The sequence below is a fragment of the Gymnoscopelus braueri genome, assembly GCF_963280865.1.
Source record: "Gymnoscopelus braueri genome assembly, chromosome: 5".
In the NCBI taxonomy this organism is placed as follows: domain Eukaryota; kingdom Metazoa; phylum Chordata; class Actinopteri; order Myctophiformes; family Myctophidae; genus Gymnoscopelus; species Gymnoscopelus braueri.
In genome coordinates this window covers 8,944,052-8,955,677 of record NC_137606.1, presented here as the reverse complement: position 1 = coordinate 8,955,677, position 11,626 = coordinate 8,944,052, and the positions used below count along the sequence as shown (strand labels likewise).

The following is an 11,626-nucleotide window of genomic DNA, read 5'->3' as shown; positions in this document are numbered from 1 at the left end:
TACACTTGAGAACCACTGCTCTATACTTGGTTCCTAACTATCTGCTGGGGACCCCACTGGAACCTCCTCAAGGACCCCTGGGGGTCCACAGACCCCACATTGAGAACCACTGCCATAGAGTTCACCTATTTGGGCGACAATTACAGAGATGTGCCGCTTGCCTTAGCTACAAGCTTCACTTTACATCTGATAACTTGTAGTTTACCTGAAACCATTCAGAAAACCATTTCATATCATTACCTGGAACCATTTTGCTTTATGTGTACATGAAGCCTTTTCACCCTCAGAAATGAGATTTGCACATCCCAGAAACAACCCAACCCCAGGGGGCCGCTTTGACTCCTTGTCATGCGTCGACTTAAGTGTAATTCAAAACAAAAAGGCCAAGGCTCGTCCAACCTTTGTGTTCGCAGCCTAACAGGAGTGCCGTGTGGGACAAACTGAGCAGCCGGCTGTCAGTCAGTTCCCGTTTGTAACACAGAAGCCTAATAAAAGCTCTGCCGGGAAACCGATCAGTTAAGGAGAGCGAGAGAGGGTTAGAATCTAATGGAAGTCTGTCAAGACTTGTGTGACATCATAGTGCAATATCTCATGAATGGAGTGACACTCCTAAGGTCCTTATCAAGTGCTAGAGATTAACGGGAGATTAAGTAATCCCTGAAGTCTTCCAAGGCCCCGGGCAGCGCTACTCAAAGCCTGATGGCGGCCATGGCAGCCATACATTTAGGGGGGCGGGCGGGCAGCAGCGGAGGTTGGGACTTGGGACAACCTCGTGCTTGGAGTGAATTTAAGCCTACATGCTAAACTGAGATGGGCGGCTCTGCAGCGTTGCTTAGCATGAGCACTCCAGAAAGCCAGTGGAAAAACATTTCAACTTTTTGATACCTGAATGCAAAAGCTGGAATTTATTAAACAGGATAATCTATCTAAAGCCCATCAGCGGTCTCCTGCTCCGTTTATAGGGCGTGTTACCATGACAAGAGTACAAAGCCGATTTTTTTTTTACCCCCGGAGGTCCAAACACAACAGTTTGAAACATTCGTATATGTAGCCATTAATATATTATCTAGTTCCACATGAAGAGAAATGGTATGCACACCTCAAGAAGTGATGTTACAAAGCTACAGATTATTCCAATAACAAAGCCCAACAGATCCATTAAGGGATTACACAAGTTTTCCTTTGTCGTTGACTGTCCTCTCCTCTCAAAAGTTCACCAAGCTATAGGCACCGACAGACTACGACAGTGAAGAGATAACAAAAACAAAACAAAAAAAAGAGAGAAAACAAATCCTAAATAAAAAAATAGACAGACAAAAATAAATCTTACACATAAAAGAACGACACTGTCATTTCTTAAATTATGTTTTTTTTAGTGCCCTAACATTTTACACACCCAGTCAAAAACGTCTGCCTTCGGTCGGTCGGTCGGTCGGTCGGTAAGGCTGCGTGACAGACAGACGGCCAGCCCTCCTTTGTTAAACCTATGGTACTTCTAGACAACGTTATGCAAATTTACAGTATACAATTTTGGATTCACCATGCAAGAATACTTTTTTTGTTGTGTAACATTTAATAGCTCGATCTACATCCAGGAATAATTTACATAGAAGGAACAATAGTTATTGGACCAGAGAGCGCAATGGGTAAATAACCATTGTAGGGAGGGGTGGGGTGAGTGCAGCCGCTAGGAGGAGATGAAAGAAGGTTGATGGGCGGGGTTTTGATGAGGGTGGAATGGATGGGGGGAGCGGAGCGGGTCGGGAGGGGGAGGCGAGGTCCAGAGGAGGGATCAGGTATAATCGGGATGGTGGTCCGATGATCTTCCCAGGGTCCGAAATCAGCGGCACTCCCACACTTTTACACTTTGATCTACGCTCCCGGTCACCACGTAGGGAGCAGCCTTGTGGAAATCTGAGGAAACAAGACAATAATATCACTACAAGGGAAGAGGTACAGCTTCAACTGAAGATGATAGTCAAGCCACAGTTAATCAAACGTAACTATCTGACATCACATTTAATTATCTTTTATCAAGCATTTCTTTTAGCCCAATACTTGAAAACCTTATTATGTCCAAAACTCTCTCTTTTCAGGATTAAAATGTAAAACCTGTAACCAATTAAAAACACGTCGTTTCGCACCGCGTTTCGAGCTTGTAGATCTGCTACTTCTGATGCTTTTGTGTGACGCTGTAGTATGATCAAGTAGGGCGTTAATTTACAAAAAAACTATGACAGCAACGACAGATACACGTATCATATCATAATCATAATACTGATACCAGACACACAGATCATATACGAACACTAGATAAACATGTGACCATATACTGATAGTAGATACAGATGGGATCGTACACAAAGGGAGTCAATCCACAACAAAAGGTATTTTGCCTGTCCTAAGCAGCTCCAGGATTCAATCAATAGCTTACAGCAACATTCTGTTTGAGGCAAGGAAAGCTCCAGAGGACAGTTCCTAAACCTTGATGTGGTGGAAAAAAGGAAAAAGAAATCTCTATTTTTCTGGGTGTGGGGGGGGGGGGCTGGGAGAATCCTGGAGTGTTTGTCTACCTCTTAGACCCCAGCTTCCATTAAGCCCCCAGGAAACTGATGGAAACGGGGCTGCTATTGAAACGCAGCCTCGCCCCCGCTACACATATTGAAGCATTCAGAAGCAGCTTGGTATAACCCCTGCACCCATCATAACATCTACCTGAGGGGGGAAACTCAGGAGACCAAGCAGCTAAACAAAGAATACCCCCCCCCCACCTGTCTGCCAGCCATAAGGACCGTCTGCTCCTTCACAGGCAGGTGGAGGAGCTGATTTACTAAGGGCGCGACACTTTAATTGAACAAATCTATTTATTCTATTATTAAAAAAATATCAATTTGAATAAAATAATTGATTTTGGGGGAAATTTTTGATTATTATAAAAAAATATGTTTTCAAAAAGTTTAATTTTTTTTTTCGATCGACAACCTTGAAACATGTCCCATAGCAATTTTGGCACCAGTATAAAATATGTCTAATCAGACTAATCAATTTAGTATATTATACAATAATCTATACAAAAAGCTGCAACTATGCAGCCTGACAGTGGATCGCGGGTTCCAGTCCCGTTCCCAACCATCTTTACTGCGTGTCTATCACAATCTCGCTCTCCCTGTTTCCCTGTCCATCTACCCTATAAAGGCACACTAAAACCCTAAAAAAAATAGAGTAATGGCTGAGAAGATAATGTCTAGCTGCAGCCCGGACTGCTTACCCAGAGAGGTAACAAAGTGTTCGTGGGCACACAGGGTCTTCATGCAGCGTTTATTCTTATAGTCCCAGATCCGTAGAGTCTTGTCGTCTGCACAGGTCACAATGAACTTGCCTCCGGGATGGACAATCACCCCGCGCACCCAGTTGTCATGGCCAACCTACGCATACATGATGGTACATTGTAAAGGCTATTGGCAACAGTTTATTTCACAATCAAAGTAGAAACAAAAACGAGCACATTCAGTCTATATAAATGCAATTTGCCGGGTGCCCGGCTCACAGAGACTCATAATAAGGAAATAATAGGCAGCACTCCAAAGTCCTTCTGGTACTTTTTAATTCATTAAGGCATGGGAGCATGCAAGGACGCGTTTCGGCGTCAGGCCTTCCTCAGCGTGTATACGCACTGAAGAAACACATCCGTGCATGCTGCCCGTGCCTTAATGAATTAAAAAGTTGAATGTGTAGTTTGTTTTCCAGTTCCAGGTTAAAAACTACAGCAGGTTAAAACATGGCAGCCTCGTTAGGAACTCGGCTGCACCAGAGGGTGCCAATGTGCCAACCAGGCCTGGAATGTTGTCCATTTTTTTAGGGCACAAAGGCCAAATACCAGTGCAGGAAGGCCATCAAATGAAACAAGATTTTAGTCCATTGAAAGAATCAATTGAATTTAAGGGTTAAGGCTATCTGCAATGAAATAAATTAATGACGGTATTTACAATTTGATCCATGCTCAGCCCTGTACCAATCAAAGTTACTGGATTGGTTTAAAGATGGGGACTCAGAATTCAGAAACAAAAGACACCAGAAAGAAAGAGACACTGGTGTCTACATATTGACAAGAAAGAGACAGAGGAGAAAGTGGTAGTGTCAGCTGGGGCATTAAGGCCACTGTGGCCTCAGGGCATGCCATTTTTTTGAGGGGCACAAGGCCAAACTGAGGGGCGGCAACGACGGCCGTGGCCTCCCTGAAATTCCTGCCCTGGTGCCAACTATAGACAACATTGTCAATGCACATTGACACACCTAATGTAACTGTGGCTTCAGCTGTGTTGCTTAAATCACAGGGTAGACAGATCAGTCATATGTAGCCTGCCATGTTTTACCCTGCTGTAGTTTTATAAATTTTTACCTGAAGTGGAAAACAAAGGGTTTCATCCCCATTTAAGCTCTCGGTACAGCTAAAATAGGCATCTAGTTGACGTAGAAGCTCTATGTTTGCATACTTACCAGTGTCATAATGCACATTCCAGTAGAGACGTCCCACATCTTAACGGTTTTGTCTCTGGAGCCAGACAAGAGGAAGGGACCAGGCTTGCCACTCTTCTTGGTCTGGTAAGTTAAAAAAACAATAAAATACACTAATAAATATAAGTCTTCAGCCTACATGACCAAGCAGGATAACCTACATATCCAGTATCCACAAATGTTTCAATTTTTACCTGACATATAAATGTCACACTAACATGTCGCTGCTTGTACCTGTATGAGTGAGTGACTAAACTAAACCCCTCGATTCATAACATACATACAGTATAACAGTCAGTGATGCTTAAGTTATTGAACATGCATTGTGTTTTTGTCAGACAATCCACATTCAGTGTAATGGGTTCTACAAAATGACATTAACAGGTACTTGCTAAACCAAATTAATTTAGTTTCATGTTCCTTTGATAAACAATGTATTTGTATTTAGCAAATTGGATAACAATTATTCTTAGAATAACACTCTTTCCCGATGCACTTCAGATGTTCAATTGCATAGGGTGTTTGAAGTGGTAATCATAATACAGTACTTCTGTACTGCAATGTGACATGTTATTTCTCATTGTTCTACTCAAGGTACCATTAGGCCCTGAGATAAAACACAAACAGCTCATCAGAGCATTACTTTTGTTGTCTCTTCTTCTTGGGCGCTAACCAATCAAAGCATGGTCCTGTCTGCTGGGTGGGTGGGTGTGTGCATTAGGCACAGTGGAGCGAAAAAGTCTTGACATGCCTAACAGTTTGTGTCTGTTATGTATCAGGGGAGGACAAGTTCAAACAGTTAGGATGGCAGACACATTTAATTATTGAGGGCAGGACGGTTTTTCTGTCAAGATTAACGTGCGGCTGCTTTTGGTCTCCAAACTGTGAAAGCATAATTGATGTCAGGAGAAATGCTGCCTTCACTCGACCTGAACCTGCTCCGCTAGACGAGTGTCAATTTGTCATCTTCACACAGGCAGAACGTTCAAAGAACAGATTGGGAGAACCAGTGTGTGTGTGTGTGTGTGTGTGTGTGTGTGTGTGTGTGTGTGTGTGTGTGTGTGTGTGTGTGTGTGTGTGTGTGTGTGTGTGTGTGTGTGTGTGTGTGAGCGTGCATGCATGCATGTGTGTGTAAGTCTGGTATACTTCCAACATAATTAGTGTCAGAAATGCCTCAAAGAAGCCCCAGTGATATTGGTGTTACGGGTCAAAAAGATAAGAGCTTGTTTTAACTTGAGACCAACTTCGATCCTTTTTTACTTGACAATTTGAAATCATATATATCGTGTTCCATTGGATCCATTGTAGTTATCATTTCAGTCACAAGCTCTCGTTAATACGTTTCATTAGTTCAATATTTATAAAGCCCAGAGACACACTTAACCGGGCGTCCCTATTGTAGGTATGTCCTTACAAAGTATAAAATAGAGCGTTAATGTGTTAGGAAAAAAAAAAAACATGAAATGAGATTTCTGAGATTTCTGCCCGACAGCAAGGACATACAGTAGTATGTGTGTATATATATATATATTTATTTTACTTCAAAGGCATAAGGAATAACAGGATGAAAGGGAAGCTTCAGTGCAACAGGAGGACATAGTGTTTCTTTGTACCAGGGGAGAGAGGGCTGCTGGTGGAGCTCTCACTGTGAGGACAAATGTTGTTTTAATCACATGAGGCTACAATTGGATACGCTTGATCACAAGGCAACAGGGAGAGGGGAGGGTGGAGGGATTATGGGCTGACCCTGGGCCTTGGCACTGCTGCACCACCGAGAGGGTGGTGTGTGTGTGTGTGTGTGTGTGTGTGTGTGTGTGTGTGTGTGTGTGTGTGTGTGTGTGTGTGTGTGTGTGTGTGTGTGTGTGTGTGTGTGTGTGTGTGTGCACGCACGCACGCACGCACGCACACACACAGTTCATTTCACGGTCTAATCCAGACACATGGCTGTCTGACAGTTTGTCTGGATGTAGAAGGTGCGTTTTAGGTTGCGGCAGACGGCCTCACTAACCTGGATAGGCATTTGGAGGAAAATGAATCTAGGGCTGTTCTATGCTGGTTTTTGGTATTGAAAAAAAAACAACAACAAAAAACATGGCAACAAACAAGCAACGCAGGTGCAGCTAATCAAATTCATAATGGGCGTGTTAGATTTTAGGTGTGTCAATACTGTCCACATTGGTACCCCCCATGGCTCGGGGCACACCTAAACGTAACACACCCATTATTCATTTGATTAGCTGCAGCTGCGTTGCTTACTAGCGTGTCATGTTTTCTTTGAACTGAACCCGACCATAAACTACAAAATCAGCCTAGGGTTTCATGCCCCTTTAATTGACAAGCTGTGTAGCATTGAGTTTGCTGCATACATTCATGGGGAGACGTTGAGGTTGAGAACTGAACATTCTGATGTTAACTTTACAATGGCTATTTGGGCTACTGGCCTATATACTGATGGAATGAAAGAATAGAAAAGCATAAAAAAAAGACTAATCAATTAACAAAAAGTCTTGGTTGACCAATACCAAAATGACCGATTAATTATTCGACTAAGTAATTAAATCGTCAGACTGCTTATGCCTAATTTATGCTCCATCTGCGACACGTTGTTAGCTAATAGATCGGCTATTTTCAGAGCACTACGCTGTTGTGTTACAAAGAATAAATAAGGCTTTAAAGCGGACATTTTTCCAACAATGGGCATTATAAAACGTATTTAGCACATAGGCAGTCGGCCACGGGCCACCTAGTACTGCTTTAACGCTGGATTTACACCATGTAGTTCCATGCATTGTCTATGGCAGTAACTCAAACAGTGGGTCGGGAACCATTTGTGGGTCGATGACCCATTTTTATGGTAACCCTTTATTTTTGTATACCAGGAACACGCGTTCTACATTTTTGTCGTGAGACGCGTTGTGAGCTTGTAGATCTGCTATTTTCACTAGTTTGGGTCCCGGGGAGACGTCAAATTTCTCTTGAGGGGTGATTCGACAGGAGGCAGAGCCAGTAAAAAGACTTTGCGCGTGAGACAAGGTGGCAACCAGCTCGCTGAGGTATTATAAACTACAGTAGGTGTGAACTAGGAGTACACACAGGAGGTGACGTGGATGTTTAGGACGTTTTGTACACATCCCGTCTAGCAGAAAAAGCGTGCAGAGTAAGACCATTATCGGTGTGATAGTTGGCGTGAATTCAGCATAACTCAAGGACGTACATGAACATGTGTTTGGCATCATTGGGAATGAAACTGTGGCATATGCTGCCTGTTAATTGAAATTTGCTTGTGAATCAAGTCTCTAACTTACTTTAGTCTATAATATATTCATGACAAAAATTATTCTAAACTTGTGGGCAGGCAGTGTGTTGACTGAGAAACACCAAATGTAGTGCCTGCCTGGCATCAATCCAACTTCACACATTTAGGCTTTGTTCAGACTGCAGGCAAATCTGATTTGTTTCTCTCCACACACTGTTCCGTTTGTTTTGTCTGATGCGTTTCTCTCCACACTGTCTGCACTGGTTACTGTGCATTGATTACCCATGTCGTTAATGACATAAGCGTGAGAAATGCTTAATTTGGGAAGCCGGGTGGGGAGGGTGAAAATTGTCACTGCACAAATCAGATTTAGACTGCCAGTCTAAACATAAGTCTTATTCTCCTCTATACTTCTATGTTTAGCTAGCAGGTGGAAAGCACCTTGCTTGCTCTCATGTCTTGGAGAGAGAGACAAGCAGCACACACACACACACACACACACACACACACACACACCTCGGAGCCTGTGGCCTCCAGGATGGTAGGGTGGGCGCTCTCGGGAGCCCAGGCGATGCACTCCACCACGTGCTCATGCTCCCGCAGCTCCGCTTTGCAGTCTTTGGAGGCGACCACCCACACACGCACCGTCTGGTCATTGGAGCAGCTGGCCAGCAGTGTGCCGTCCTGGTTGGGCCGCACCATGCGCACCCACTCCCTGTGGCCTGTGAAGGTCTTCACACAGTAGCTGATGGTGGGGATGAAAAGATGGAAAAACATCATCAGAACTGAGGCAACAATTATAACATAATACAGACATTAAAGCAAAAATAAATAATAAAATAAAGATTTTATAAAATAAAGATCTCACGATTGAAAATGTTTTTAGGTAAAGTCCATATCTGCGATTTTGTGAAACAGCGTTAACCCCACACCAGTGCTGTGTTTCCTAAACAATTGGCACAAATCGCACAATATATAAAATGATGGTGTTTCTGTGTTATCGTGTTAATGTACGTTATGTTCCTGGTGTTCTACATACATACAGCCAACCGGTTGAAGTAATCACAGATTACTTTTTAACCTTAAATGTTATTAAATGTGCGAGATCATTAGGGTTTTATGGAAGATGCTATATGTACAGAAGCATGTATTCTAATGCAAATTTATTTAACCAATTAAAATACTCTTTAATAGATCTTAAAATAAAAGGGCTTGAGACACGGTCAGTCGTGGACTCGTGGTGACTGAAAACTCTAATCCATGTCATAATAACTTTTTTTACTTGGACCCCCCCCCCCAGGACAAGGCTTGTGACGGAAGGCGATGGGCATTCGCTGCTAGGGCTCTATATTTGTGGAACCAACTACCGCTAGAAATTAGACACGCCACTTCAGTGTCCACTTTTAAAAGTCTTCTAAAAACTCATTATATAATGGCTTTTAGCTAGAAGGGATGGACAGCTACTTTCACTCTTATTTTTTCTTATTTTTGTATTGTTCCTTTGTTTTTAATTTCCATCGTTGAATTGCCTTTATATTTCTTGTTTGTTTTTATGTATGTGAAGCACTTTGTAAACCTTTGAAAAGTGCTATACAAATAAAGTTTATTATAATCCCACTGCTTGTAAACAACACGTAGAATGGTTGGAATAAAGCTTGACAGGAAGGTGGATACATACCCTGTGGCCACCTCCCACATTTTCATGGTTTTGTCCCTAGAGGCAGATACTATGTGATCTCCATTGGGCATGATGGCTACAGATGAAACATTGTGGTCATGTCCTGGAAAACACAAAACAAAAAGACGATGAGAATTTTGCATAGGGCAGGGCGATATACGGACAAAAATCAAATATCACAGCATGTTTGATCAAAATACCTCGACATCGATGTTGAGACAATATTATGAGGGATTGACCATTGACGCTTTTCACAAAATATTTACAAGTGAGATATTCAATAACGCCAAATAACCAAGTGGGTAAAGGCAAATAATAGAACACCTAGAAACTGTAAGAAAATTACATCACTTACATATATACAAACACATACACAAACCAGGAAAAGACAACAATCCAAAATGATTGATATCTAGTCTAGAATATGGATACAGCAAAGCCCAGTCCTAATTTTGCAACAATTAAATAAAAGTCAGACCCAACAACTTCTCTGACAATTTGATATAGGGTTTCATTCGATTGATAGATGAATCCTGTTCAAAATCCACTTGCCAAACCTCATGTTTAAATGTCTTCTGTTAGCAACAGGCACCCCCCCACCCCCCCCCCCCAAAAAAAGTGTTTTTAGGCCCAATTGGTCAATTAAGTGACGTGTGAGATGGCCAATTTGGTGTGTGGGCATAAGAAGAGGCAGCTAATTACCTAGTTGGGAGGACATATTTAAGCTGCTAAACAGATGAGGAAAATGGTAAGTAGGCTCCATTAGGGAAGCTTAACCCATTCAATCCGGGAACGCATCGGCGTCATTTTAAGATTTCTTTGGCTATTAAAAAAAAAGCAGATCTACAAGCTCTATGAGCTATTTTTTTTAAATCGTGAAAATGAATGCAAATCTTTGAATATATATTTGTTTTTAAAGCCAACATTTTTAAGTCAAATTTTTGCTTCTGGTGGGTCCCTGGAACAACATATTTTGAGATGGGGGTCCGCGGCCAAATACATATAATTTTGGGGGTCCTTGACATGAAAATGTTTGAGAACCACTGATATTATAGCAACATAAGTTTTTTCAAAAAACTGTTAGGATTTAGAAGACATTTGTAGAATCCCTAGAAGCAAAGATTTTAGTAATTAGTTTTTGCTTTAAAACACATATATATTCGAAGATTTGCACACATTTTCCACAATAAAAAAAAAAATAGCAGATCTACAAGCTTATATCTGCTATTTTTTAATAGCCAAAGAAATCTTAAAATGACACAGATGCGTTCCCGCCTTCCCGGTCTTAATGGGTTAAATGCGGGTGTGCTCTGTTGGGGGGGGGGGGGGGGGGGGTACTAGTCTGTAACAATGGGTGGCAGCTAGACAGAAAAAAACTGCTATCTGGAGGCTGAAAAGGATAATTAAACTGCTGTCCAAATCGGCACTAATCTCCTTCACCAAACCAGCCAGCCTGGTGAGGAGGAGGGGGGGGGGGTGAGATGCAGGAAAAAGGAGAGAGGAGATGAAAAAGAAAAGGAGGGGTTGAAGTAGGACGGGATGAGTGTGATCCCCCCCTCTCTTTTCTGCACAGTGTGAGCACATCTGTTGGAGGGAATAAGTGCCAGCTCCTACCGACTTGGTGTGAATTACACCCACCCGAAAGAAATGGACTGGTGACCAGTTAAATCTGTTCCTCACATGCTGAAAACAAAGGATTTACAATGCATCATTTTAATTTCAAGGATCCTCATAACTCTGAGGGGTTCCATTTGTACTCTCATGAGTTAACCCATTGAGACCGGGAACGCAGCTGTGTGTCATTTTAAGATTTCTTTGGCTATTCATTTTTTTGATCATGAAAATATTTGAATACATATTTTTTAAGCGAACATTTGTATTATTATAATATTTTGTTCCAGGGACGCCCAGAAGCAAAGATTTGAGTTTGATCAAATTTTCACGATTTTTCAAAAATAGCAGTTCTACAAGCTCATAGCGAGCGCCACGCTATGAGCTTGTAGATCTGCTATTTTTTAATAGCCAAAGAAATCTAAAATGACAGAGATGCATCCCCGGATTGAATGGGTTTAACAGACCTATAAAAGGTCCATTTGGAACCCCCCCCCCCCCTCATGGAATCCTGAGGGTCCCTGGAGTGGACCCCACTTTGAGAAACACTGATTTACATACACGTG

At 42.2% G+C, this 11,626-nt stretch overlaps 1 protein-coding gene across 1 annotated transcript in view; it reads right to left on the bottom strand.

The window, feature by feature from the left end:
• Positions 1-735: 735 nt before the first annotated feature.
• Positions 736-11,626, bottom strand: part of LOC308084885 (lissencephaly-1 homolog A-like) — a 71,031-nt gene continuing 60,140 nt past the window's right edge. Inside the window, exons 7-11 of the mRNA XM_080427847.1 lie at positions 9,450-9,552; positions 8,288-8,516; positions 4,498-4,599; positions 3,269-3,425; positions 736-1,914 (exon numbers count right to left, since the gene is read on the bottom strand). Coding sequence (XP_080283973.1) covers positions 1,841-1,914; positions 3,269-3,425; positions 4,498-4,599; positions 8,288-8,516; positions 9,450-9,552 — 665 coding nt within the window. The 3' untranslated portion in view covers positions 736-1,840. The remainder of the gene's footprint in view (positions 1,915-3,268; positions 3,426-4,497; positions 4,600-8,287; positions 8,517-9,449; positions 9,553-11,626) is intronic.